General features: G+C 39.6%; 1 protein-coding gene across 19 annotated transcripts in view; it reads right to left on the minus strand.

Moving 5' to 3' along the window:
* UNC79 (unc-79 homolog, NALCN channel complex subunit) overlaps positions 1-26,212 on the minus strand; it is a 278,788-nt gene that overhangs the window by 147,943 nt on the left and 104,633 nt on the right. For 18 of the 19 annotated variants that reach the window (XM_021941512.2, XM_021941507.2, XM_021941497.2 and 15 more), the window contains 3 exons: positions 22,833-23,062; positions 20,244-20,415; positions 18,376-18,606 (listed from right to left, as the gene is read on the minus strand). In XM_021941512.2, the coding sequence (XP_021797204.2) occupies positions 18,376-18,606; positions 20,244-20,415; positions 22,833-23,062 (633 nt within the window). The other variant, XM_021941513.2, reaches the window with a different exon arrangement.

Raw genomic sequence — 26,212 nt, forward strand, 5'->3', positions numbered from 1 at the left:
ACACCTCCGAACTTCCTTTAACAGCCCTCACCTTTTCCCTCCTGAAGAATTTCTTTACTTTCTAGACAGGTCCAGCAAGACCTCCCCAGACATTTCACATCAGCAAGCTGCCGCCCTCCTCCACACTTACTTAAAAAACCTTTCTCCTTCTATCAACTCTACTCCCCCCATATTTGGACCCCTCACAACACAAACTACTATTCCTGTGGCCGCTTCTTTATGTATCTCTCGGCAAAGACCCACTGGAATTCCCCTGGGTAACCTTTCACCTTCTCGATGTTCCTTCACTCTTTATCTCCAAAGTCCAACTACACACATCACTGAAACAATTGGAGCCTTCCAGCTCCATACTACAGATAAGCCCTCTATCAATACAGGCAAACTTAAAAACATTAGCAGTAATTACTGCTTAGGAAGACAGTTACCCTGTATTTCACTCCATCCTTGGCTACCTTCCCCTTGCTCGTAGGACTCTCCTCCCAGGCGCTCTTCTTGTTTGCTTATACCCAGCCCCAAAAATAACAGTGAAAGGTTGCTCATAGATACTCAATGTTTTCTCATACACCATGAAAATCAAACCTTCCCCTCTATGCAGTTACCCCATCGGTCCCCATTACAACCTCTGATGGCTGCCATGCTAGCTGGATCCCTAGGAGTCCAGGTACAAGGCACTCCTTTCAGCTCTCCTCATCTTTTTACTTTGCATCTCCAGTTTTGCCTCGTACAAGGTCTCTTCTTCCTCTGTGGATCCTCTACCTACACGTGTCTACCTGCTAATTGGACAGGCACATGCACACTAGTTTTCCTTACTCCCAAAATTCAGTTTGCAAATGGGACCAAAGAGCTCCCTGTTCCCCTCATGACACCAATACAACAAAAAAGGGTTATTCCACTAATTCCCTTGCTTGTTGGTTTAGGACCTTCTGCTTCCACTATTGCTCTCGGTACTGGAATAGCAGGCATTTCAACCTCTGTCACGACCTTCTGTAGCCTCTCTAATGACTTCTCTGCTAGCATCACAGACATATCACAAACTTTATCAGTCCTCCAGGCCCAAGTTGACTCTGTAGCTGCAGCTGTCCTCCAAAACTGCCGAGGCCTTGACTTACTCACTGCTGAAAAAGGAGGACTCTGTATATATATATTTTTTTGAGACGGAGTCTCGCTCTGTTGCCCAGGCTGGAGTGCAGTGGCTGGATCTCGGTTCACTGCAAGCTCCGCCTCCTGGGTTCACACCATTCTCCTGCCTCAGCCTCCCGAGTAGCTGGGACTACAGGCGCCCGCCACCTTGCCTGGCTAGGTTTTTGTATTTTTTAGTAGAGACGGGGTTTCACCGGGTTAGCCAGGATGGTCTCGATCTCCTGACCTCGTGATCCACCCGTCTCGGCCTCCTAAAGTGCTGGGATTACAGGCTTGAGCCACCGCGCCCGGCCGATTCTGTATATTTTTAAATAAAGAGTGTTGTTTTTACCTAAATCAATCTGGCCTGGTGTATAACAACATAAAAAAACTCAAGGATAGAGCCCAAAAACTCGCCAACCAAGCAAGTAATTATGCTGAACCCCCTTGGGCACTCTCTAATTGGATGTCCTGGGTCCTCCCAATTCTTAACCCTTTAATATCTATTTTTCTCTTTCTTTTATTTGGACCTTATTTCTTCTGTTTAGTTTCTTAATTCATCCAAAACCATATCCAGGCCATCACCAATCATTCTATACGACAAAAGCTCCTTCTGACAACCTCACAATATCACCCCTTACCACAAAATCCTCCTTCAACTTGACCTTTCCCACCCCAGGTTCCCATGCTGCCCCTAATCCCACTCGAAGAAGCCCTGAGAAACATTGCCCATTATCTCTCCATGCCACCCCCCAAAAAATTTTCCTTGCCCTAACACTTCAACACTATTTTATGTTATTTTTCTAATTAATATAAGAAGACAGGAATGTCAGGCCTCTGAGCCCAAGCTAAGCCATCGTATCCCCTGTGAACTGCACAGATACATCCAGATGGCCCGAAGCAAGTGAAGAATCACAAAAGAAGTGAAAATGGCCAGTCTCTGCCTTAACTGATGACATTACCTTGTGACATTCCTTCTCTTGGCTCATCCTGGCTCAAAAGCTCCCCACTGAGCACCTTGTGACCCCCACCCCTGCCAGCCAGAGAACAACCCCCTTTGACTGTAATTTTCCACTACCTACTCAAATCCTATAAAACAGCCCCACCCCTATCTCCCTTTACTGACTCTCTTTTCAGCCTCAGCCTGCCTGTACCCAGGTGATTAAAAAGCTTTCTTGCTCACACAAAGCCTGTTTGGTGATCTCTTCACATGGACACACATGAAAATTTCCTACACTAGGTTAGTAGTCACACAAAAGTAAAAACCTAACTTAGTATTATGTGTCTGAAACAATAACTGAGTCTTGGCCCATCCCAGCGGCCATACCTGAACCACTCATATAGACTGCTAAGTGTTCAAACTGTGTTCAAATAAGGCAAGCGCCAACCTGTACCCAACCCAGCTGTTTCTGTACCTCACGGCCGATTTCTGTAGGTCACTTCCCTGTTTTTGTTTATAAATCTTTATACTCCAGCACAGCACACGTAGCTGTGCTAGAGTCTCTGTGAATCCGCTGTGATTCTGAGGGCTGCCTGATTTGCAAATTGTTTATTGCTCAATAAAACTCTTTTAAATTTAATTCAGCTGAAGTTTTTATTTTATCAGTGCTGTCTTTGAGAAGAGAGAAGTGGCAGCACACGGGTCCAGAGTTTGTATCACTCACATCCCGATCCATTTTTCCTTTTTATGTGTTTAATTTGACATCTTATTCCCCCATGCAGCCCACTGGGTGGCATCTTGCAAAAATGAGAGGCTTCTGTCTATGGTGCCATGAAACAGAAAAGGAAGATTTTCTTTTATAACACAGCTTGGCCTCCACAGTTATAGCCCAGCGAACAGGGTCATCAAAAGCTGCTCTGCTCTTATAGAAGCTGCAGAGAGAGGGAAACCAAAACCCTGGCATGCAGGCAAAAAGGTAAGGATTTCTTACAGCCAGGGTCCCAGCCTCTCGCTCTCTGTGCAAACCAGTTAAGTAAATGGTAAAAAAAAAAAAAAAAAAAAAAAAATCCCTGTTCCTCTCCTCTGCAAGGTTTTGATTAATGAGAAAAAAGATGTGTGAGACTAGTCTTAGGTTGTAGTGAATCTGCTGTACTTTGTGGTATGAATTTGTCATTCTGCGTTGTTCTGTCACAGAGGGGTTGCCACAGAATAGAATGTGGGCACAGGACCCCTACAAGTCTGCCGTTTGAGCCAGCCCAGCAGACTAGTCAGTTACAAACTTTGCTATGGGTCCCTGAAACAAAAATCAAATGAGGTTTCCCTCTTGTCTTGTTTCATGTCCTTGAGAGCTTGACTTTTTGACCATGTGGAGGTATTCTCTCTCAGTCTCTGCCATCCAGAGGGTGGAAATTTTCAAGTTCACGTAAGGCAGCCAGTCTGAAAGGACACATGATAATGTCATGGCTAGCCTTAAGGATTCTCTTAAGCAGTTAAAATCCTTTGCAAACTTTAAACTGTCTGCTCTAGATTACTTCTGGGAAGAACAATAGCAACTGCACCATACTGTAGCTCTGTGGCTAAGGCTTTGCCCTTTCATGGCTAGTGGCATGGGTTCAATTCCCAGCTTAGGGAATGAGTCCTTTCTGGTTTGATATTTATGTGACCTTTGCCATTTATTTATTCTTTTTCCCTCCATTGTCTTTGTGACCATATGGGGGTACTCTCTCTCCATCTCTGCCATTCAGAGGGTGGAAATTTTCAGGGTCATGTCAGGCAGCTTGTGATTTTCTGTCTTGAATTTTCCTTTCTCTGAGCTATCTTGGAGGTGATTCTGCATCTTGTAAAAACTGCTCGTAATCTCTTTGTAGACACTTTGTGCAGCCATGGTTAAATCATAACCTTAATTAAGGCTTATTGGATTTGTTAGGGAAGCAGGAACCTAGGAGAGCCAGAGTAACCCCATTTTAAGTTCAGCTCCATCTTCAGATTAACTGGGCATATTCCTTGCTGGTCACTACCCACAGTCAAAAGATATTGACAGTTGAGGAAACAGCCTAAGATACCAGCAAAGACACACTCCCACAATAGCAGAAAGTCCAGATTCCCAATACCCATAACAAAATATGCCTTCAAGATTGTTATAGTTATGGTTTGATGTATTCACACACTAAAACGTCAAGGATAGTTTTCTTTAAATCAACAGAATATAAATTTTGTCATGCTCTCTGCTCACCCTTACATAGACATGGCTTAGCTTAGCTTTTATATAGAGATGACCTCTATACGAGAAAAACTTAAGGATGCCCTTCTCTGTAGCGGAGTAGCTTTCAATAAACTCTCTCTTTTCACTGCACTCTGCCATTTGCCTTGAATTCCTTCCTGTGTGAGATCCAAGAACCCTCTCTTGGGGTCTGGATCAAGAGCCCTTTTTCTAGTAACAGTTGCACTTGGGAAAATCCCTTTCAGAGAATAAAAGGCTTAAATGCCAGAGGTGCTAGCTATTTGTCCCTAACAGCCAGACAATGGTCTGGCAATTAAAAATTTTAAAGGGTTTTTTTTTAACGAGCTCTATGGTAAACAAGATTAATTAAAAGGGGACATCCAAGCTATATATACATTTAGAAGGCCATTACGCTTTTTTCTCTTCTTGGATCTTGTTTTTTTCAAAAAAGGGTTTTTGGGTTTTTTTTTTTTTCTCAGTTGATTGAATTGTTTCTCCATTTACTCTGTCCTCTGGCACACATGCCCTCACTGCCCTGCATGAGAGGACTTAAGGTAATTTCTGACAGCCTGGAACTCCTTGAGAGAAACAGAAGAGGCACCACAAACTGCTGTTTTGGGAGAAACCTCTGTTTTCCAAGTAGAACCCAAAGAATTATAAGCAGACAGATACTTCTCAAAATCTGAGGCTCTGTTCTGTTTTAGTTACCTGATCTTTTTGACTTTTGGGGGCATCAGAAATTATTTTGCATTATTTAGAAAAGTTGAATCTTAATGTGCAATAGCTAAATAAGAGGCATATTTTTTTTTAAATGTCCAATGGCAGTTGCTTACAGTGAGTGGCTATTACTACAGGGTGATACTCCTTTCTTTGTGTGTTTACCTAAAAAGCCATGCTCTTGGGCACCTAGAAGGTATGAAATGGAGGATGGGCTGATTACAGAGCAGACTAATTGATGTTGGGTTGTCCAGCAGCCTTGGGGAAATGTCTGTACAATAAAATACGCTGTGAAAGCATTGCACTGTCTTGTCTCACAGCACTTCCCTTTTTGGGGGGACCCAGTATTTGGTGTAAAAATGGGATCCTTGATTTTGGGAGATCTGTTCTGCCTTCCAGCTGTGCCCAACTACTAGGCCCTAAAAACTGCATGCTTTCCTGGCCTTGTTCTTTAAAAGGCTCCACTCTGAACCTGATTTAAAACCTTACATCTTTAAAGAAATCTCTACATGTAATGGTATCTGTTTTTCCTGTCCGTCTCACCTAAACTTTTACTCACACCATTTCTCTCTTGGTTTAAGTAAAATATAAATTACCTATCTTATTTCACCTAAGAATTGTCCCTTTTAAAACGCAAATTTAGAGTTACCTCACTGATAATTATTTAGGGCAGAGGACAGATAATCAAAAGATTGATGGTCTATCTAAAATAAAATAAGAAAGAAATCTTGGCCAGGTGTGGTGGCTCACACCTGTAATCCCAGCACTTCGGGGGCCTGAGGCAGGTAGGTCACTTTAAGCCAGGAATTTGAGACCAGTCTGGCCAACATGGTGAAACCCCATTTCTACTAAAAATACAAAAATTAGCCAGGCATGGTGGCATGCACCTGCAGTCCCAGCTACTTGGGAGGCTGAGGCAGGAGAATCGCTTGAACCCAGGAGGCAGAGGTTGCAGTGAGCCAAGATCACACCACTGCACTCCAGCCTGGGCGACAGAGAGAGACTCCATCTCAAAAATTAATTTAAAAAAAAGAAAGAAAATCTTAAAAACTGGCAAATGAAGAATCTTTTAACTCTACCAGATCTGCTTCTCTGTCTGTGTATTTATACATGTCATGTATGTGATGTCTTACTACCAAAATATGTAAAAGACCTCCAATGAATTGGCTTAAAGAAAAATAAATGCTTAAATAACATATTTTATCAGAAAAACAAACACTTTAATGCCCTTTAGTTCACATGGCTTTAGTAATCTTTGGTAAATCAAGACAGTTTTAAAGACTACAGGTAAAATAAAATTAAAATGTCTTTAAAATTTAGGCATTCGGTCTAAATTAGGCAGGTCAGAAACTGCCCTTGCTAGGCGCTTTAAGGTTATAAACTGTTTCTATGACTTTTGATAACTGTTTGACTTGCCTGCTTTGCGGCCATTAGATTCTAGGTAAGGCCTGGAGATATATAGAATTAGCCACACTCCCTAGCTGTACTGGAAAAGAGTCACATATTACCTGTAGTTCCTGTGGCCCAGGCTTTGTACTTGGTACAGAATTAAAATTGCATACCCTAAAAATAAAAATTAAGTGTTTTTAATAAAAAGGCATGGGAATGTAGTTTTTAAAAGACAAACTAATTTTGTCTAATTTAGAGGGTTAAAGGATTGTTTGGGGTTAAAACAAAGATAGAATATAACTGAAAGTTTAAGCCAGTTGGAGAAGATTTGAGAAAGATTAATCTTGAAACAGAAATTCTGTGTATGAGCTAGTCGACTAAAATTAAAAAGGTATTATTTAGTTTTTCCATAAATTAAATATTAAAATAAAAGCTCTCTAACACAGGCCCAGAATCTGGGCTCATGTATCAGAACAATAGGGTTTTCCTGGAGCATTTATCTGCTCTTTAATAAAAAATTATAAAGGGTTATAAAAATCTTACCTTATGGTCAAACTGGTTAAAATTAGATAGATTTGTTTATAAAATGTTATTGAAATTAGCTTTAGTATTAATATACTAATGCAAAGGTAAAATTTGGTTTTCCCTTTTGAGCAAGATTTTCATTCGCCTACAAAGAGACAGACTTTTCTTTTTTTTTTTTTTTTTTGGCGGGGGGACAGAGTCTTGCTCCAGCCAGTCAGCCAGGCTGGAATACAATGGCATGGTCTCAACTCACTGCAACCTCCACCTCCTGAGTTCAAGTGATTCTCCTGCCTCAGCCTCCCAAGTATCTGGGACTGCAGGCATGTGCCACTACACCTAGCTAATTTTTGTATTTTTAGTAGAGATGGGGTTACACTATGTTGGCCGGGCTGGTCTCAAACTCCTGACCTTGTGATCCACCCACGTTGGCCTCCCAAAGTGCTGGGATTACAGGCGTGAGCCACTGTGCCCAGCCATGCTGTCTTTATTGGGTCTGTTTATTTGGAAAGCTGAGTCCTCTCTCTATGAAAGACTAAAGGATTTTTGCTGTTTAGAAATATTTGAGTTAATCATGTTGGTTAAATAAATAAATTGTGGTCCCATTTTGTAATGTCAGATGTTTTAAATTTTGATATTTGACAAGCTTTCCAAAATCAAATCCTGAATTAAGCCTTTTTTGACCTAATTAACCGTTTTGTATAGTAGGTCCTCTGAAGTCCAAAAGAGACAAATGCAGCTTATTTGGTATATTAAAACCATACAGGAAACACTATCACATTTAAAATGGTGTTTAGCATTTTTTAGATTATATTCATATAAATATGTGATTAATATGTATTCCAAAGTTATATAAGATTCCTATGATTCTCATACGCCTAAGTATCTGATATCAATAACAATTAAGATTGTTATGTTAAATTATTATGTGCCACAGAAATGACCAGATTTCCCTGTTGATTGCATCTTTAACTGTGGCTGTCTTAAGACTCTTGTCATCCACAGACAATCATCTTGTTTTGATCTATTCCAAAAGAAGGTTTATAATCAGCTACAGGACTCTCACGGATACTCTTGAATGCAGGTCTCTGACAACTTTGGCGATTGAGTCATTAGAATGGAGGGAAAAACTTGTAAGACCCTCTTGGAGAGCTAATGTGTCTGTAAATATCAAGCAGAACAGGAGGTAATTTCATGGACTAAACGAATAGGAGATTGAAATAATCTTTTTATGAACTTTCTTCCTGAAATGCTGCTGACACTTTTTGTTTTGTTTTTCAGAGTCAAGAAAACTTTTTTCCCTTTTAAACTATTTACAACTTTAAACAATTGAATAAACTATAACCTATAAGCAAAATTTTGAGCATGTTTCTTTCTCTCTACCTGATTTCTGCACAATTTGGAAACTATATGTGAGTATTCTTAACTTAGGGTAATATAGTTGTTTGCATACATGCAATAAGAATCTGTTTTCTTTTGTAACAGGACACAACTGGGGAAACTGGTTATTTTATCAAGGCTTTGATGAGAATTACATGCTTTCATACCACTTTTCTAAAAACTGAGGTATAAAGACAATAAAAGTTCATTGGAAAAATTGCCCTCATATCCTGTCTATGCAGGCCTTGTACAGGGTTCCTGACCTATGGTAAGTAAAGAATCTCACTTTCTAACAGGTCCAGGAGCCCCAAGTTATCTATGGACCTCAAGAGGGGAGGAATTCACCCAATTCATACAAGTGTTTGCAGGCACAGATAAATCCATAGCTAGGCTCATAACTTTAAAAAGTCTAATCTGAGAATCCTTATGAAACAAAGTTCCAGCAAAGCCAATTAAAAAAAAAAAAAAAAAGCATACATGGCAAATAATTACTCTTGCTGCACTTCATGCAAATAATCAAAACAAGTATAATGAAACTAAAATTTATTTTGTAAATGCATCAGTCCTATCATAATTTGTCTTTGATAAAAATGAGAGACTGGAGAGAAAAAGAATATAATACACCTGTTGTAGGTTCTAGTCTTATCTGTTGTTTTTGAGCTTTTTAATATTATTTTTTGAGCTGCAAGTCTCCAAACCAACATTTTAAAAATTTTCTTCCACTTTTCTGATTTAAACTCAATGAAATTGCTACTACCTTTTTCCTAAGGCTCTGCAAACTAAGGCTTATTCTTTATAATACAAACAAAAAAAAACATGAAAAATGGCCACCACCCTCCTCCTCTGTAACTAAAGATGCTTTGAGCCTAATAACGCCCACCATTAACAGTTGTTTTTCTTTTGTTTCCATAGAAATGTCTCTTATTAAAAGTATGTTTGCCGTATATTTCAGACACCAGGAGACTCATTCTCTAGCCTATCCACTTAAATTCCAAATAGCATCTGATTTCTTCTCATAAGCATTGTTAAACTGGACTTAGGCAGTTTATTAATTATCACTGGGTGCTATTTGATTTTTAAAATAATTATTTGTTATATTCAACAGGCATACAGATGGTTAAAGTTTATGCCTTCCAGACTTCAACAGTTCTAAGTCGAGCTAATGATGGCCCAAGGATTCCAACCTATACCATCCCAGGAGGATTCTAGTCCCTATAGGTCTCTAGAATAGTCAGTGAGAGATTTCTATGTTCCTCTGAGGTTAGACTGGGACAACAACCCTGTTCAGCATAGCTGTTCAGTATAGCTTCAGAAGATGAGATCTTCAGTCCTTTTTCCTTAAGAATAACGAGAGTTAAATCTCTCAGAGGGGAATGAGACAGTAAGGAAGGGGCTTGGCTTCAGCTCACACCCACTAGAGAGTTCTTTCATGCATTCCCACTGATCTCAAAACCCATAACACTACCTCACCAATGCATATCCATTAATAGTCATACAAAGAAAACAACCATTCTGTATTGTTCTTCTGTGCTCTTCTATGTTTAACCATGCCTTCTACTTAAACAATTCCAGACACTGGCCTTGGGAGATCCAAAATTAAACTAAGGTTGCTGAGTCTCCCACCTCGGGAAGGAATGCTGAACAACTGATTTACAGCCTTGTTGCCACTGGCCAGACCAGCAAGTGACCCATAACTCAAGACAACCATCACAACCAGCTTTGCTGACCTGCATACTCTACCCCTAACATGCATTGCCCAACCCAGCCTCTATACTCTACCGCTGATTTCAATTCCCGTGTTTTGGCTTAAAAAAATAAATCCTACCAGCTTTTTTGGGGGAACCAGTTGGAGGATTCTTGTGCCTCCACTGTCTCCCTTGCACTTGAGAACAAATCCTGAAAATAAAGCCTTATCTAGGAAGTCCTCTTGGCCCCATATTAATTTCCCTTACATGGAAAGCCAAGGAGCCTGTGGTCTGTAACATATGTATATACATTACGTGTATGTGGTATCTTCTTACTTCCAGAGAATACTGCCAAATTACTTTAGAAAATTCCTTAAGAGACCTCTATTCTAAATGGGTTTTGTGAAATAAGTAACTAAAAATCGAAGCTGTTGGAACTTTAAAATATTTAAGGGAATGTGATTATGGGACCTGAGTCACGTAAACAGGCAGCTGCAACCTAGGCAACTGTAACCTTGTTTCTCTGATTGCAGATTAGCCTTTTTTCTTACTTACATTATTTTGTAAAATGTAGTAAATGACTAAATTGAGCCAGGGAAGACTCCTTCCTTTTTTTGGGAGGGTGTGTGTGTGTGTGTGTGTGTGTGTGTGTGAGAGAGAGAGAGAGAGAGATGGAGTCTTGCTCTGTCTCCCAGGCTGGAGTGCAGAGCCGCAATCTTAGCTCACTGCAACCTCCACCTCCCGAGTAGCTGAGAATGCAGGCACACGCCACCATGCCCAGCTAATTCTTGTATTTTCAGTAGAGACAAGGTTTCATCATGTTGGCCAGGCTGGAACTTCCTCTTTCCTCTCTCACAGAGACTTCATGACTATCATATTGTCTAGGATGAAATGTTAAATATACTTTTTTAAATTGGAAAGGCAATGAAAACTAGCTGTGTGGAAATGAAAACAAACTGTAACTAGCTAAATTGTTGCAATTTATAAACCACCCTTGTGCAGAAAATGTTATAATCCTGCTAAATTTCTTTGTTTTCTGCCTGTATAAGCAAGGCCTTAACTTTTAACTGCAGAGCACTGACCCCATTTCTCTGAAGTCTAGGTTTGCTGAATGGCCATTCCCAGCTTTTTGCTTAAATACATGCTTTAAAACTGGTTTCTGATCCTTTTGATTAATTCAGATTGACAGTTGCAAAACATAGACACTCACATGTTAAATTAAGTCTAGCCTAGCACTGTCTTCTTACATATTCTAAGTTTGGCCCAATGGTTTCTATTCATACATAGTGAACTGTAACCTAACTGCATGTATAAACAGATCGTAACCTACTCTTGTGCCAATCACTGACTTTTGGCCAATCAAAGGCAGCCAACTGTTAATAAGGCAAACACCACGATGTAACCAATCTGGCGGTTTCTGTACCTCATTTCCATTTTCTGTACATTGCTTTTCTTTTCCTGTCTTTTTTTTCCACCACATGGCTATGCTGGAGCCTTTCTGAATCTATTCTGGTTCAGAGACTGCCTGATTTGAGTTGTTCTTTGCTCAATTAATCTCTGTTAAATATAATTTGTCTAAGGTTTTTATTTTAACATATACAAATAAAATATTCCTAAAACTCTCAGAAATACAGGAACTAACCCAAATGATTTCAAGTGTATGTGATTTCAGTAAATCTGTAAATGAGACAAGTATAATATTGTCGTTTTAATAAAAACATCTGTGTTTTCAGAATTATCAGCATTGAGTACCATGCTAAGCACATGTTTTGCTCTTACCTGGGCTTACTACTCAAATAAACTAATATATTTACCAATGTTTAAGACTTTAGAATTTACATATTTGACTTTAATTAAATAGAATCATTATTCTGACATAGTTTATATCAACAGTAATTGTGTTTTATAATGTTTCTGCTTAGATGTAGTTTTCAAAATCTTTTTGGTAACTTGAAACCTTAACGGTATACTAAGTTAAATTAAATGGCAGATATTCATTGAAAATCTAGATCACTTCTAAGTAGGATAAAATATTAACACATTAATTGCTGATCATAAGTTTAACTGCTTTTAGCTTCTTATTTTTTACAGATACTAAAGACATTTGGGTTTGTTAAAAAGGATGTTCTTTTTGCCACATTGGGGAATCGTACTAAGAAGAAGAATATGCCTCTAGAAATTGTGAGATGGTATATTCACAAACTTTGCTGAAATGCCAAAAAATACTGATATACAACCGGCAATTCACAGTTGTCTACTTAATAGTTTTCTCTGGAAAATAAAGGATAATAAGGGTTGAAAATTATAATCAATCATATGTAAATTGAACTACTAGATATAATCAGGATGAAGGAAAAACCTCTGTATGCAAAGTATTCAAGTAACGTAGAATGTGGTTTTGTTATGGGGAAAAGAGCAATTCTTTCCTAAAGGAGTTGTTTATTCATCATTCCTGAATGAGGAAGAGGAAAGGCTCAAAACCTGAAGGGGAAGTGCAGGGAAGACAGAGAAAGAAAATTTTATCTTGTGTGGTCATGTAGGCTAAGATTGAATAGATTTATGTAAGGTTTTTAAATGAGATTTAATATTAACAGTATACTGATGCAAAACTAGAGTTTCGTTTTCTCTCTCTTAAAAAAACAATATTTTTTAGATTATCTTATTACTGTTCTTAATAAGAGGTTGTAAAAGGTTTCTCTTTACCTTTTGAAAAACCTGCCTAGGAAACTACCAGTCTGAATATTTGTGTCCCCGCAAAGTTTTTATGGTGAAACCTAATCACCAATGTGATGATGTTAGGAGGTGGGGCCTACTGGGAGGTGACTAGATCATGAGGACAAAGCCCTTGTGAATGAATGCCCTTGTAAAAGGGACCCCAGAGAGCTTGCCCCTTCCACCACATAAGGACACTGCCAGAAAGCACTATCTATGAATCAGAATGTAGACCCTCACCAGACAATAAATCTGCCTTGATCTGGGACTTTCCAGCCTCCACAACTGTGAGAAATTTGTTGTTTATAAGCTACCCAGTCTATGGTATTTTGCTATTGCAGCCCAAACAAACTGAAGAAACTAAGACAGAAACAAAGACTCTGTGTCGTATCAGAATAATTTCCTATGATTTTTTTTTTTTTTTTTTTTTTTTTTGAGATAGGGTCTCACTCTGTCACCCAGGCTGGAGTGCAAGTACATGATCATAGCTCACTGCAGCCTCAACCTCCCGGTGATCCTCTCACCTCAGCCTCCCAAGTATCTGGGACTATAAGTGTGAGCCAACATACCAGGCTAACTTTTTAAAAATTTTTTGTAGAGACAAGGTCTCCCTAGGTTGCCCAGGCTGATCTCAAACTCTTGGGCTCAAGTGATCCTCCAACCTCGGTCTCCCAAAGTGCTGGGATTACAGACATGAGCCACCACTCCTGGCCTTCCTGTGCTTTTTGTCTTTATCATGTCCTAGATTATTTAAGAGAACCAAGTTTTCTAAATGTTAAAAGAGCTAAGTTTTGTTTCTCTTTTTGTTTCTTACAATTGTGTTACTCCCCGTATTTACTTTTGAAATCTCTTGGTATCATATACGTTAAATAAATAGCTAAGAATTATTTCACAGTGACCTGTAATGTTGGTTAATCAAGTATTCAAATCTTTTGACATTTCTGATAACTTTTGGTATTTTGCCTTTCCAAAGCCAAATCCTAAATAAAATCCTGGTCTTGAACTGACTGAAGTTTCCCAGAGAGACCCTTGAAAATCTCAAAGGATTTGTTCTTACCTATAAAAAGATATGCTAAACTAATTAGGTTTATTTGATATGTTGAATTCTATGGAAAGCATTGCCAAATAAAAAGAGATGTTTAACTGTCCTTAGGTTACATTTGTATAGGTAAATGTTATGAATATAAATATTTCGTGAATTATATAAAGTTCCTAGAAATTTGTCAATGCCCTTGTTGGCATGATACATCTTTATGCTTCTTTGTCTGATGGTAGACAACAATGACAAAACATTATCAGTTATCATTTTGTTATTATTTTAATGTTTCATGCTACAGAAACAACAAAACTGCCTTGTCAACTGTATCACAGTGAACTTTCAGCCCATCTTTAACTATGACTATTTTCAGATAGTAATTGTTATCTGATGTTTTTCTGAAAACTCTTGCAATCAGCTACTAGCAAGAACGCTTATTTTCAACATAAACAGATTGTCTCTGAGATCCGTGGAAAGGACTATGACAGATACTCTGGAGTACAGGCTTCTGGTGACGTTGCTTAAATAATTGAGATCATACCATTGGACTGAGTGAGGATTGCCAGAACTCTAGTGGAGCAGCTAATGGGTTCATTAACTGCTAACTCAATCAAGCAGAACAAGACTGAATTACATAGGACTGAATGATAAATGATTATAATTTGTATCATTTTTTGTTTAGAACATTGCTAGTTTTTCAATCAACGTTCTGTTTTTCAGACACGAGGAACCCCTTTCTCTTTTCTCCTAAGCTATCTATTACTCACAATAATTTGGTAGATTTATACCTTTGTAAACAAAAATGAAATATATCCTTTTCCTCTCTAGTTGATTCCTCCAGAATTCAGAAGCTCTTATTGAATATTCTTATTTTCATAGCATTATAGCTATTTGCATAAGTTGAATAAGAATCTGTTCTGCTTTTAACAGGACATAATTGGGAAACTTGGTTATGAAACTGCCTTTGCAAAAATGATAACAGTGAGAAAATAATGACAGTGGAGGAGATCGGATCTAGCCAACCTCCCTCTTGCCTTTAGCATTTAAGCTGCCAAGCTAGCTTTGGGAGACATTTAGCTTATAGTTTAAATGATAGTAGCCCTTCCCCAAACTTCAAATGCCTTTCTAAAGAGACCACAAGGCTAGGAGGAGGAAAAGGAGCCTGAATTCTGCTAAGGTATAGACATAAATGGTTGCCAGCTGTTATTCTAGAGGTCACAATTTATGCAGCTTCTCCAGTTATTCCTGCAGATAACATCACTATGGTAGAACCTAAGATTAGCCTTCTGAAACAGCTTTTCATGTTTTTTGCATGTCTGACACCCATGGCTCCACCTGGAGCTGCCAGCCCCTCCTGTGTCCCCACCCATAATCAACTCAGCATAAGAGGACAGCTTCAACTCCCTATGATTTCATCTCCAACCCAACCATCAGCAGCAGCTAGCACCCACTGCCTAGCCACCCCGACTCCTTCCTCCAAATTGGCTTTGAAAAACCCCTAACCTACAAGCCTTTGATGAGACTGATTTGAGCAATAACTCAGTCTCTTGTGTGGCATGGCCAGCCTCATGTCAAACGCTTTCTTTACTCAATTCCGTGAATTGATGTTGTTTGTGCAGCAGGCAGGAAGAACCCATCAGGCAGTTACAGTTATATTACCAAGCCTTTGCAGAATGTCATATTTGTGAATTGTGTGGAATCTGATATGACTAAACAGTTTTAAGGAACCAAGATTGACTTTATGGAGCCAGTGTTTTCAAAGCCCTCTTGGAAAAACTGATCCGATAACTGCATTACAAAATTCTCAGCCTTATGGGTGAGTAAAAAGGTCACTTCCTAGGAAACTTAGAATATTTGGGAGACCTCAAGGAGAAAGGAATTCACCCAAATCTATAAGTATTGCAGATGAAATCTGATGACAAGTTCTTGGCTTGACTTCTAGCATCAAGAAACTTTTAAAATTCCAATCTGAGATTCCTTATAAGAGTTCCGGCAATGCAAACTTTGAAAAGCCCTAAATGGTCAATTACCATCTTGCCGTGCTTGTGCAAATGATCAGACCAAATTAAATGAGACTAATTTTGTAACCAAAAGTAGTCTTACTTTGATTATCTTTGGTCAAAGTGCAGGTGATTGTAGAGAGAAATTTTATGTTTTGATGAAAAACTATAAACCCCCCTTGTGAGTGATCAGATTCTAGTCCTGTTCATGACCTTTGAGATATTTTTCACCTCTTGGTAAACTAGATCCTACTGTCTTGCCCATTTGGCCAGTAATTAACACAACTTTTCTCCTACCCACCTGACATGGCATCACTGAGAACTAAACCCTAACTTCCTAGATCATTATTAAGACTCTGGGTTATCTTCTTACAAAGCCCTAAAAGCTGAAGTGGGATAATATGATATAAAAATCAAAGGACTTATTGCTACAACAGTTTGGTCCACTCTGGAAGTTCACCAAACACTCATCTCCTTCTCTGCTGTGCTCTGGAAAATAACCGTAACTGTGACACTGATGTTCTCACTCTACCATCTAAACATGCTTCAAGACCAACATCTAGACATCTTCTCAACTGCCTGCCCGCCATACTCAAAACCTAGATTTATAATCTATCCCAACCATTAATCTGTGCTTTTCTGGTTCCTCGTTCTATGCTCTTGTTCCCCTCTGCAGATCTCTTACCTCACAATTTCTAACCCAAATCTTCCCTCTATAGCAATCAACCTAGCTTCTTTCATGTATGTTGAAACTTCAAGGGAAGTTTCAGATGAGGGAAATGTTATCCACTGAAACCCTAGAGTTGGTATAAAGATTATTTTAAAGTGAAAACATTTCAGCTAAAGAAGATGCAAAAGGAAATCTTATCTGAACTTCCATTATGTGATTCAAGCAGAGCCTCCAGAGAATACCTTTCTGTTATCCCCCTCCAAAGGAGTTTCCTATGAATTCAGCTGCTGTGGAGATAGCCCAGTTCTTGCCCAGCTCCCATGGCATTAAAAAACCCAATGGAACTTCCATACCTTCTCACTGAAACCCTTAAGTAAACCTTTTGTTAAGTTTGATATAAATCTTGTATCTCTGGCTAATCAGGAAGTAATTTATTACTGAGATCTCCCACATGTACTCATAAATAAACTTTGTCTTCTCTCCAGTTAAACTATTATCAGTTAATTTGCAGGCCCCAAAACATCTGCACCTAAGTTGGAATAAGAAAAGTTTTTCTCCCAACATAATCATTTCTTCTCATTTTCCAGAAGCATGTCACATCAATCCTTCGCTATTCCAAGAGACATAATAACAGAAAACATATCAACACAGGCAAAGAATGTCAGTAAATGGGAAATTTCCATTAGGCAAAAATTCAATTTTCTAAGTGAGTCAGTAGGTGGCACCAAAGAAGAAAGAAGTACATCTCCATAAATGCACAGATCACTCTGAGTCCTAAAAATCCAATAAAAGTTACCCCTATAGATGGTCTGTGCTCTGTTTTATCCTTAAATGTCCTACTTTAGCACAGGTTTCTACTGAAAACTGCCTCAAGATCTCTTTGAAAGGAAATAAAAAATCACAAATGAAAATAAAACTGAAAATACTTGGAAAAAAACTTTCACGTATTACTGCCAAAACCTGATTCTGGACATCCACCTTTCTGGATTAGACGCAAATTATATCATATTCAAAAAATATGGGTTGCTCACAGCAGCTTATGCCTGTATAATCCCAGTACTTTGGGAGGCTGAGGCAGAAGGATCGCTGGAGGCCAAGAGTCTGAGACCAGCCTGAGCAACATAGAGAGACCCCCATCTCTACCAAAACAATTTTTTAATTAGATGGATGTAGTGATACATGCCTATAGTCTCTGAGGTGAGAGGATCTCTTAAGCCCAGGAGTTCAAGGCTGCAGTGAGTATGACTATGCCACTGCAGTCCAGCCTGCGTGACAAAGTGAGACCCTGTCTCAAAAGGAAGAAAAGGAAAAAAGAAACATGGGATCTTCTCAGATGTGATCCACTGAGGCAGAAGCAAGAGGATCAGCATAGAGAAATCTGTTCTTAAGCGAGAGGAATAGGTGCATTTTGTCTCACCCTGAACCTTTTTGGCATTTCAAATGACAGGGCAGGGACTTCTATCATTCATCTGTAGATACATACATTATTAAAAAAAAGAAAAAAAGACATTTCCCCTAGTTGAATGGTAATCTTTCCCAAGATTCTAAGCCAAAAGGGGACTGAGCTCTAGTAACCTCATAGAAAGGCTTTTTTGTTGTTGTTTTCTTAATAAAAATATTTAGCTTCCCAGCTACTCCAGAGGCTGAGGCAGGAGGATCACTTGAGCCCAGGAGTTCAAGGCGGCCAGCCTGGGCAACATAGCAAGATCCCACTTCAAAAAAAATCAGCAATGTCGAGAAAGAATAGTCCCTTAAATTCTTAAAGATACCTCACAAATGCATCTTGCCATTCTTCCTCATCCCAAATCAACATCGAAGCAGCACATCACCCAAGATATAGTTACCAAATTCATTTAGCTATATTAATTAAAATAAGGAGAGATGTTCCTCCTCTGCAGACACTGATAATACCTGCATGGCTAAGGCAGCACTTCTCCCCAAGTCCTCCTCTCTAACAAGGTGTGAGCTGTAGGCCTCCACTTACCCTGGCAAATTCCATGGGTTTAGGAAGAAGGCACATGACCATGACATCAAAGCGAACATCACATACTGTCTTCAGCCACTTGGTGACAAACTGAGGCTTCAGCTTTTCCACCAGACTTCCCACTTCATCATCCATCATATATGCAGTGGAGTGAAACCACTGAAACACCATGGCCACCAGCCGGGCCAAGCTTTCTGTAGGCGTGTTTTCACTGGGTGTGCAGAGGCTCACCTAGAAGTATGTAGATTAGAATCTTGTTCAGTTTCCATCTGTCTTTACAAAATTATAACAGGTGCATTAAAAAAATAATAATAAAATAAAATAAAAAGATATCCCAGATAAGCCGTTTGAAATATGCAGTTTTAAAAACAGGGATCGCTTATCCAGAAACTGTGTTCCTTCCTACAGGTATAGATGGATTGCAACAACCATTTTCCCTCAAGATTTCACCTTCCAATTAAGCATTTTCTCCTACAAGAAATCCATTATATAATCTGCGCCAGATAAATGCTTCTCAAAAGTTAGGTCAACAAAATATTTCATCCATATCCTCAAGGAAAATAATGTATATACATTTCAGTTCTAAAATGATCATATTTCGCTAAGAATTTTGTATCAGTAATAATTCAGATACCTTGGAGTCCCCCAATTCACTATCATAAATAGACTTTTTATTTTTATTTTTATTTTTATTTTGAGACAGAGTCTCGCTCTGTCGCCCAGGCTGGAGTGCAGTGGCGCGATCTTGGCTCATTGCAAGTTCCGCCTCCCCGGGTTCACACCATTCTCCTGCCTCAGCCTCCCGAGTAGCTGGGACTACAGGCACCCGCCACCACACCCGGCTAATATTTTCTATTGTTAGTAGAGACGGGGTTTCACTGTGTTAGCCAGGATGGTCTCAATCTCCTGACATCGTGATCTGCCTGTCTCAGCCTCCCAAAATGCTGGGATTACAGGCGTAAGCCACCACGCCCAGCCCATAAATAGACTTTTTAAAACATCATTCATTCATTTACTATGAACTAATCTTTTATTGAGTACTATGGCAGGGTCCAGGAATAAAATAAATAAATAAAGCATGGTCTTTGCCTTCAAAGAGTTCACAGTAGTAGCTATTGTGTCATTAGATAATAACTTCTAGGAAGCAAGATATGTGAAATCAGCAATTAAATGCCAATTTGGTAAAGACTCTTTCACGGAACAATGTGCAAGCATAATAGAGATACATCACTATGGAGACTGAATTAATGTCTCCAATGGGCAAAACAAGCCTGCTTCTCTGTAGCATTGGTAAATTCAGCTTGCTTGGGATGTTAGATCTGTATGTTTGATCTCTACTGAATAGATGTTGCAGTTAAATCAGTCAATAGCAACCATATTCCTTGCATTACTTTGGCTATAACTTCTCTGGTGTACACAGACTTACCATAAATATACAAAAAGCCCCACAGAGACTGAAGTTTCAAGAAAAATTTCATGTAGGTTATGGAATGTGAATTATCTATAAATGTTATTGAATCCAGTACTTGACAATATATACTAGCAACTTTCCTACTTGTACCAGTCTAGATCCTGATACTGTAGGTTTTAACACCTGGCTCTTCATCAAAATCAAAGGCCAAGAGCTTCTTAAACAATTCCCAAGATTCTGGAATGCGATCTGGGCATTGTTAGTTTTTAAAAGCCTTCCTAGGTAAATCTAACATGCAGCTCAGGATTGAGAGCTACTGCCACAGAGAATTCAGTCCCTTTGCTAAGGTTACTTTTTCACTATTTACTCCTTTTAAAAGAACAGGAAAAATTCCTCATCAGTACAATTTTGGAATGAGAAATAAGAAAGTGGAGAATAGTTAACTTATTTTTCTTACTAAGAACCATATTCCGAATTGACTGAGTAGCCTCTGATCGTGTTTATCATCGTCCTTGTTATCAAAGTCAGCATTATCCAGGGAATGGTGGGAAGAGGAGAGGCCCAGCTGCCGCCGCCGGTTCAGCTCATATTCTCGCTGCTCAGCATGGAACTCAGCTTCTTTCAACAAGCTGCCAAAGAGAAGTGTGATTTCAAGTTAGACTGTGAAAAACACATTCTAGATCATGACCTTTCAGAGGAAGTACCTCCTGAGTACTCAGGCACCCTGGATTGCTCTTCTTTAAATTGAGTACTGTGTTACTGAGTTACTGAGTACTGTGCATCATGAGTTACTCCAGGATGCCTCATTCTATTTTCTTACTATTTTATACTCCATTCCCATTTCAAAGATGAACAAACTGAGGCACAAAGAGACTAGTTCCTCCAATCAATTAGCATCAAGCAGAATTGATCCCATCTGACTTCTGGTTCACCAACCATCCCACTGTAAGTCAATGCTTCCTCTGTATCTATCATGAAACTATCTAGACAGCAAATGCATGATACAAGGAAAGATAGAGGAGCTTGTACCCAAACGGAAAAATATTCACCATCTGGTATTCAAAGACACGAAAGTGAAACAGTGAAAATTCTTTTTTCCATTTGCTAAACAAGTACCAATTTTAAAAAACAACACTTAGTATCGGTAAGTTTTACACATGGTGTTGGCATTGTAAATCCACACACATGCTTTGAAAAGCAACTTGCTAATGTATTAAGAGCCATGTAAATATTCATACCCCTTGAACCAAGGTACCTGACATCTGGTAATCTACCTAAGAAAATAAAAAATATAGGTACAGTACTATGTACAAAAATATTTTTCAAAGAGTTACTTATAAAAGTAAAAAACTGGAAACAGTCTAAATATGTAATAATAAAGAAAAGTAAGTTATAGCTAGATGAATATTACATATCCACTAAAAATGATAAATATGGAAACTATGCAATGACATGGAGAAAAGCTAATAGTGTAATGTTATTTCAAAAAGAATTGTGGATACACTGTGATTATGGTTATAGAAATAAAACACAGTTGAATCAAATTAGAACACAAGCAACACTGATGATGATGATAACACTATGGCTGAGTGTTTTTGTGTTTTTATTTCTTTTCAAACTTCCCATAATGTTCGATTTGACAAACATTTATTGCATTTCTACTATGTGTCAGCCACTGGGATAAGAGAAACAGAAAAGACTTGGCCTCTATCTTTTAAAACTTAAATTCTAATTTTTTTTTTTTTTTTGAGATGGAGTCTTGCTCTGTCCCCAGGCTGGAGTGCAGTGGCACGATATCAGCTCACTGCAACCTCCGCCTCGCATTCAACTGATTCTCCTGCCTCAGCCTCTTGAGTAGCACAGGCGGGCACCACCACACCCGGCTAATTTTTGTACTTTTAGTAGAGACAGAGTTTCCCCATGTTGGTCAGGCTGGTCTCGAAATCCTGACCTCATGATCCGCCCGCCTCGGTCTCCCAAAGTGCTGGGATTACAGGCGTGAGCCACTGAGCCCGGCCATGTTGGTTCTTTAATTTAAAAAAAAAAAAAAAAATCTTATCTGGAGCCGGGCACAGTGGCTCAAACCTGTAATCCCAGCACTTTGGGAGGCCGAGGCGGGTGGATCATCTGAGGTCAGGAGTTCAAGACCAGCCTGGTCAACATGGTGAAACCCCGTCTCTACTAAAAATATGAAAAATTAGCCAGGCGTAGGGGCGAGCAACTGTAATCCCAGTTACTCAGAAGGCTGAGGCAGGAGAATCGCTCGAACCGAGGAGGCGGAGGTTGCAGTGAACCGAGATCACGCCACTGCACTCCAGCCTGGGCGACAGAGACAGACTCTGTCTCAAAACAAAACAAAACAAACACAAACAAGCAAACAAAACATCTTGCCTCGATGAGTATCAGACAAAAAAAGTGAGCAAGTGTAGAAGTTATTTCAATTGCCTTTTTTTTTTTTTTTTGGTCATGTGATAGAAGAAGAAAAACCCAGTAGCCTGCAGGACCTGTCCCTCCTGTCCCTGTCTGACTCCACAGGGTCGTGGTTTATCCCGGTATAGAATTACCTGGAGTTGTCCCACACCTGTTTCCTGTGCAGGTAATTCGCGCTTGTCGCCTTCCCCGCCTCCTAACTGGTTAATGCTGCTGTCAGTCAAGTCAGGCCTATTTACATGCTTCACTCTGATTGGCCCCTTCGCTTAGTTCCCCTAACGCCCTCTCCCCAAGGCTATTAGTGAGCTCACCAAACCTTACCACAATGACGTGCTTGTTTTTCTAGTCCCTTCATAGGTAACTTAAGGGCAGAGACTATATTTTATTCCCTCCTGCCTCCCAAGTGCCCAGCATAGTGCCTGGCACATAACTGGCATCCGTAAAAATATTCATTGAATTCATGAATTAAAATAGCATCATTACAACACTGTGGGAAGGTGAGCAGCTGGGGTAAGGGAATTTGAGGTTGCATTAAACATGCACATCTCAGTGTGCGGAGGTTAGCTCAAAGCAAGGTGGTGTTGTCAGAGGTAGCTACTAAGAAACTGCATGTTACCTGATCACGGCCTCCACGGCGCAGACCAGCTCCTCAGCACCACATTCCCGCGTGTTGATGGGCGGAGGGGAGGTCTGATAGAGGTGAGTCTCGGCAGCGGCCCCCACTTCATTACTGTGATGATTCGAGTGGCACCTCTTGCAGTACCGAACAGGCCTGTTTCCGTGACGACCACAGCACCCTGCTGAGAAGCAGGTGACAACTGCTCTTCTAACGTGGGAACTGCAGTTCTAGAAGCCGAGAAAGTGAAATCAATTAAAATTGACCACCGAGGTAAACTTGGCTAAGAATCAGGGGCCACTCGAAGTGACAACACATTCAAGGGCCACTGGTTTCCAAAGCACAGGTTATTCTCCCACCAGCTAGATTTCAGTCGTAGTTAAAAAATAAAGGGAGGAGTGTTTTCTATTCCTGTGAGTGGTAGAAATGCTCTAAATGTCAGTGGCACTGTGTTGGGAAGCCCTGTGTAAAGTGACCTCGGCCATGGCGGGAGGGAGGAGGAGGACACTTTCTGGATTATTTCAAGTTAACATTCCAAGAGTTTTCAGGAGAAATATAAAGAAAAAAACAGAACCGTGGATCAAGAGAGTGCAACATCACAGCACATCAGGGAAGAAAAGAAATGATGTTAAGTCCCAGAATAAACTCTTTCAAAATTATTTTATGCACCTCAAAGAGTAGCTTTCCATTGCAGCTCCTCTGTCCTTGTCGCATTCAAGGACAGGTAGATGCTGCATTCAAAGACAGGGACTGCGCTGTGCCAAGGTGATGGCCTCAAACCAGGCTTTCCCATGTCCACTGGCACTCTATGAAGACCACAGGGACGTACACAGCCAGAAACCTTCATAGAGTCAGCGTTGACATCAACCGCAGGAAGGGCACCACAAATGAAGTAATGGGAATGAGAAAAGTGGTGGAGGGTAAGATATTTCCAAGTTCAGGGGTGCTGCGTTCAAGCTGCCCTGGCGGGAGGCAGAGGAGTGAGACACCACCCACATGAAGCTATTGGAGACGTGCAAAGCCTATGAGAGATGCGACCACCACATAGTCGATGTCTCTTTCAATAGTGCTTGCGAAGATGTGAACACCCCCAAGAGGGCGTTAGACTCTAAGCCTTTATGAACTCGGAGCTTGTGAGAGGAGGGAGATAAAAGAATGAATTAATCTGCCTTCACCTAGAATTTAAAGGGAAAATACTGAGCTCAGGACAGTCTTGCTAGCCAGCATAGGATTCTCAAGGTAAGAAAACGTTTCAAGGCAAATATCAAATCCAGGGACCTATCAGGAAAATGTGGTCTCAGTAGGAAAAAAAAATGATGACAAGGGCTTGAATATAAAACCCTTTAAGAACTCAGAATTTAATATGGTACACCATAGACTCTTTTAGACAGACAAAAAAAAAAAAAAAAAAAAAGCCAGTTGCGGGGGATGGCTTCTAAGGATCTTAAGGGCATACCTCAGCTATCTCCATCATGCCCTGTCCAAATCTCTAATCCACAGACTCTATGAACATAATTAAATGTTGCTGTTTTATGCTGCTAAATTTTGAGCAATTTCTTATGGAGTGTCTGGATACACTGCATATGATAATATCTGGAATGCCGACTAAAAGTCAACCTGGTTTATTACCACATGCCATCTATTCTAAACAACGTCAGCAATAAAATACATTTCCCCAAAAATAATCTTGAGTTGATCGAAGTTCTAAATAATTGCTAGGATTCCTACTAAGTTTTGATAATATATTTGAAAGGCCTCAACCCATGTGGATTCAGCTCATTCATTTCCAAAGTAAACTAGAGAGGCTTCCCTTAGATGGAGATTCAGCTGGGCATGTTTTCAAATGTTCACTCCAACCACTTTGTTTCACTGTTTTGAATTTTAAACACATAGAAATTACTCCAAGTAGTCTCACAAAATCACAGAATTGAAATAATTAAGGTCTGTCTCTTCATCTTTCCAATCACGATGCTATCATTGCTTATTTCAAATATACCATTCAGGGAATATGCAGTACCAAAGAGGCAGAATACAAACTACCCAGGAGAAACTCAAATAATTCTGAACTGTTATGAACTTAATGGAAGTTCTCCAAATTAACGTCTAAGTAAAACACAATGTTTATTAAAGGATAACCAATAAAAATGTGCTAATTTGAAGCTTGTTATAAAAATAACTTTGTCATATAAAAAGGGAAGTGTTAAAAAATGATCTACCCTAGGTGTTAAATATATTAGGTATGTCCCCAGAGCCAAAACATGCTGATTTAGAAAATAGAACTGTTTGGAATCCTAGTCCCTCAAGCTTATAAAAGATTCTCAAAGTAAGAATGGCCTCAGAATAAAGATCAAAGGAAGAATATGGTCTATGACTCTAAGATCCTTTGTTAAGGCTTCAGAAAGTTATAAGGTGGTGCCGAATTGAGCCTCTCAGCTATAACAGGGCTTCTAATAATTTTAAGGGCACACTGAAATGCCCAAAATACAGGAAGGACTGCCTCAAAAATAATTAAAGATGTGGCTTTCGGGGGCACAGGACCCCACTGAGATTCACTGAAAATCCACAAAGTTTTTAAGAAAGTCATACTAGCAAAAGCACCACCAGCTAAAACTAAACAGACACAGTTCTAAATGAAAAGAGGTCTATGGGACCCTAACTCCTACATGCAGGAAGCAGATTGAGAAAGTTACTCAGCTGCAACATGGACCATTACTTATCGAAAAGAAAAGATGCCTCAGAGAGTGGAGCCAAGAGCTCAGGAGGACAATAACAGATTAGGGAACTACTTCTAGGAAACAAAACCAGATTGTAATCAAGACAAGTATGCTATTCCTGGAGACAGAGGAACTGTTGATGTATTTGTGGCTGGAGCTGCTACAGACCAATGACTGCTATCTGCTTACCCTTCCTCTTTCTGAACAGAAGTCTATTGCTATGAACCTGTCCCTGTCTCAACATTGTGCCTTGGGTGCAGAGAGGGAAGATAACTTTCCTTCTTAGTTCACAGGACTCTGAATCAAGAGAATCAGTTACCAAGAAGTTTAATCAGCGACATATCACATGTAGATCACAAGATATTAGACTTTAAGTCTGAAGCCATAAATGAATAAGACTTGTGAAGGTCATATAAAATGGTGAGCATATTTTGCATATGGATAGAAGGTAAATAATTATGTCCAAAGGACAGATTGTGGTAGATTAAATGTGATCACAAAATTCTTGCCACTCCTTCAATAACCACAATGATCCTATTTCTCTACTCTTTGAATCTGGGCTGCCTTGGAACTTGCTTTGACCTGTTGAATGCTACAGAAATGATGCTGTGTGACTTCTGAGAGGCCTTGAGTGAGTAAGACTCTCTCACTCTCTCAGAAGACTGC

The sequence above is a fragment of the Papio anubis genome, chromosome 7 (genome assembly GCF_008728515.1).
Source record: "Papio anubis isolate 15944 chromosome 7, Panubis1.0, whole genome shotgun sequence".
Classification (NCBI taxonomy): Eukaryota; Metazoa; Chordata; class Mammalia; order Primates; family Cercopithecidae; genus Papio; species Papio anubis.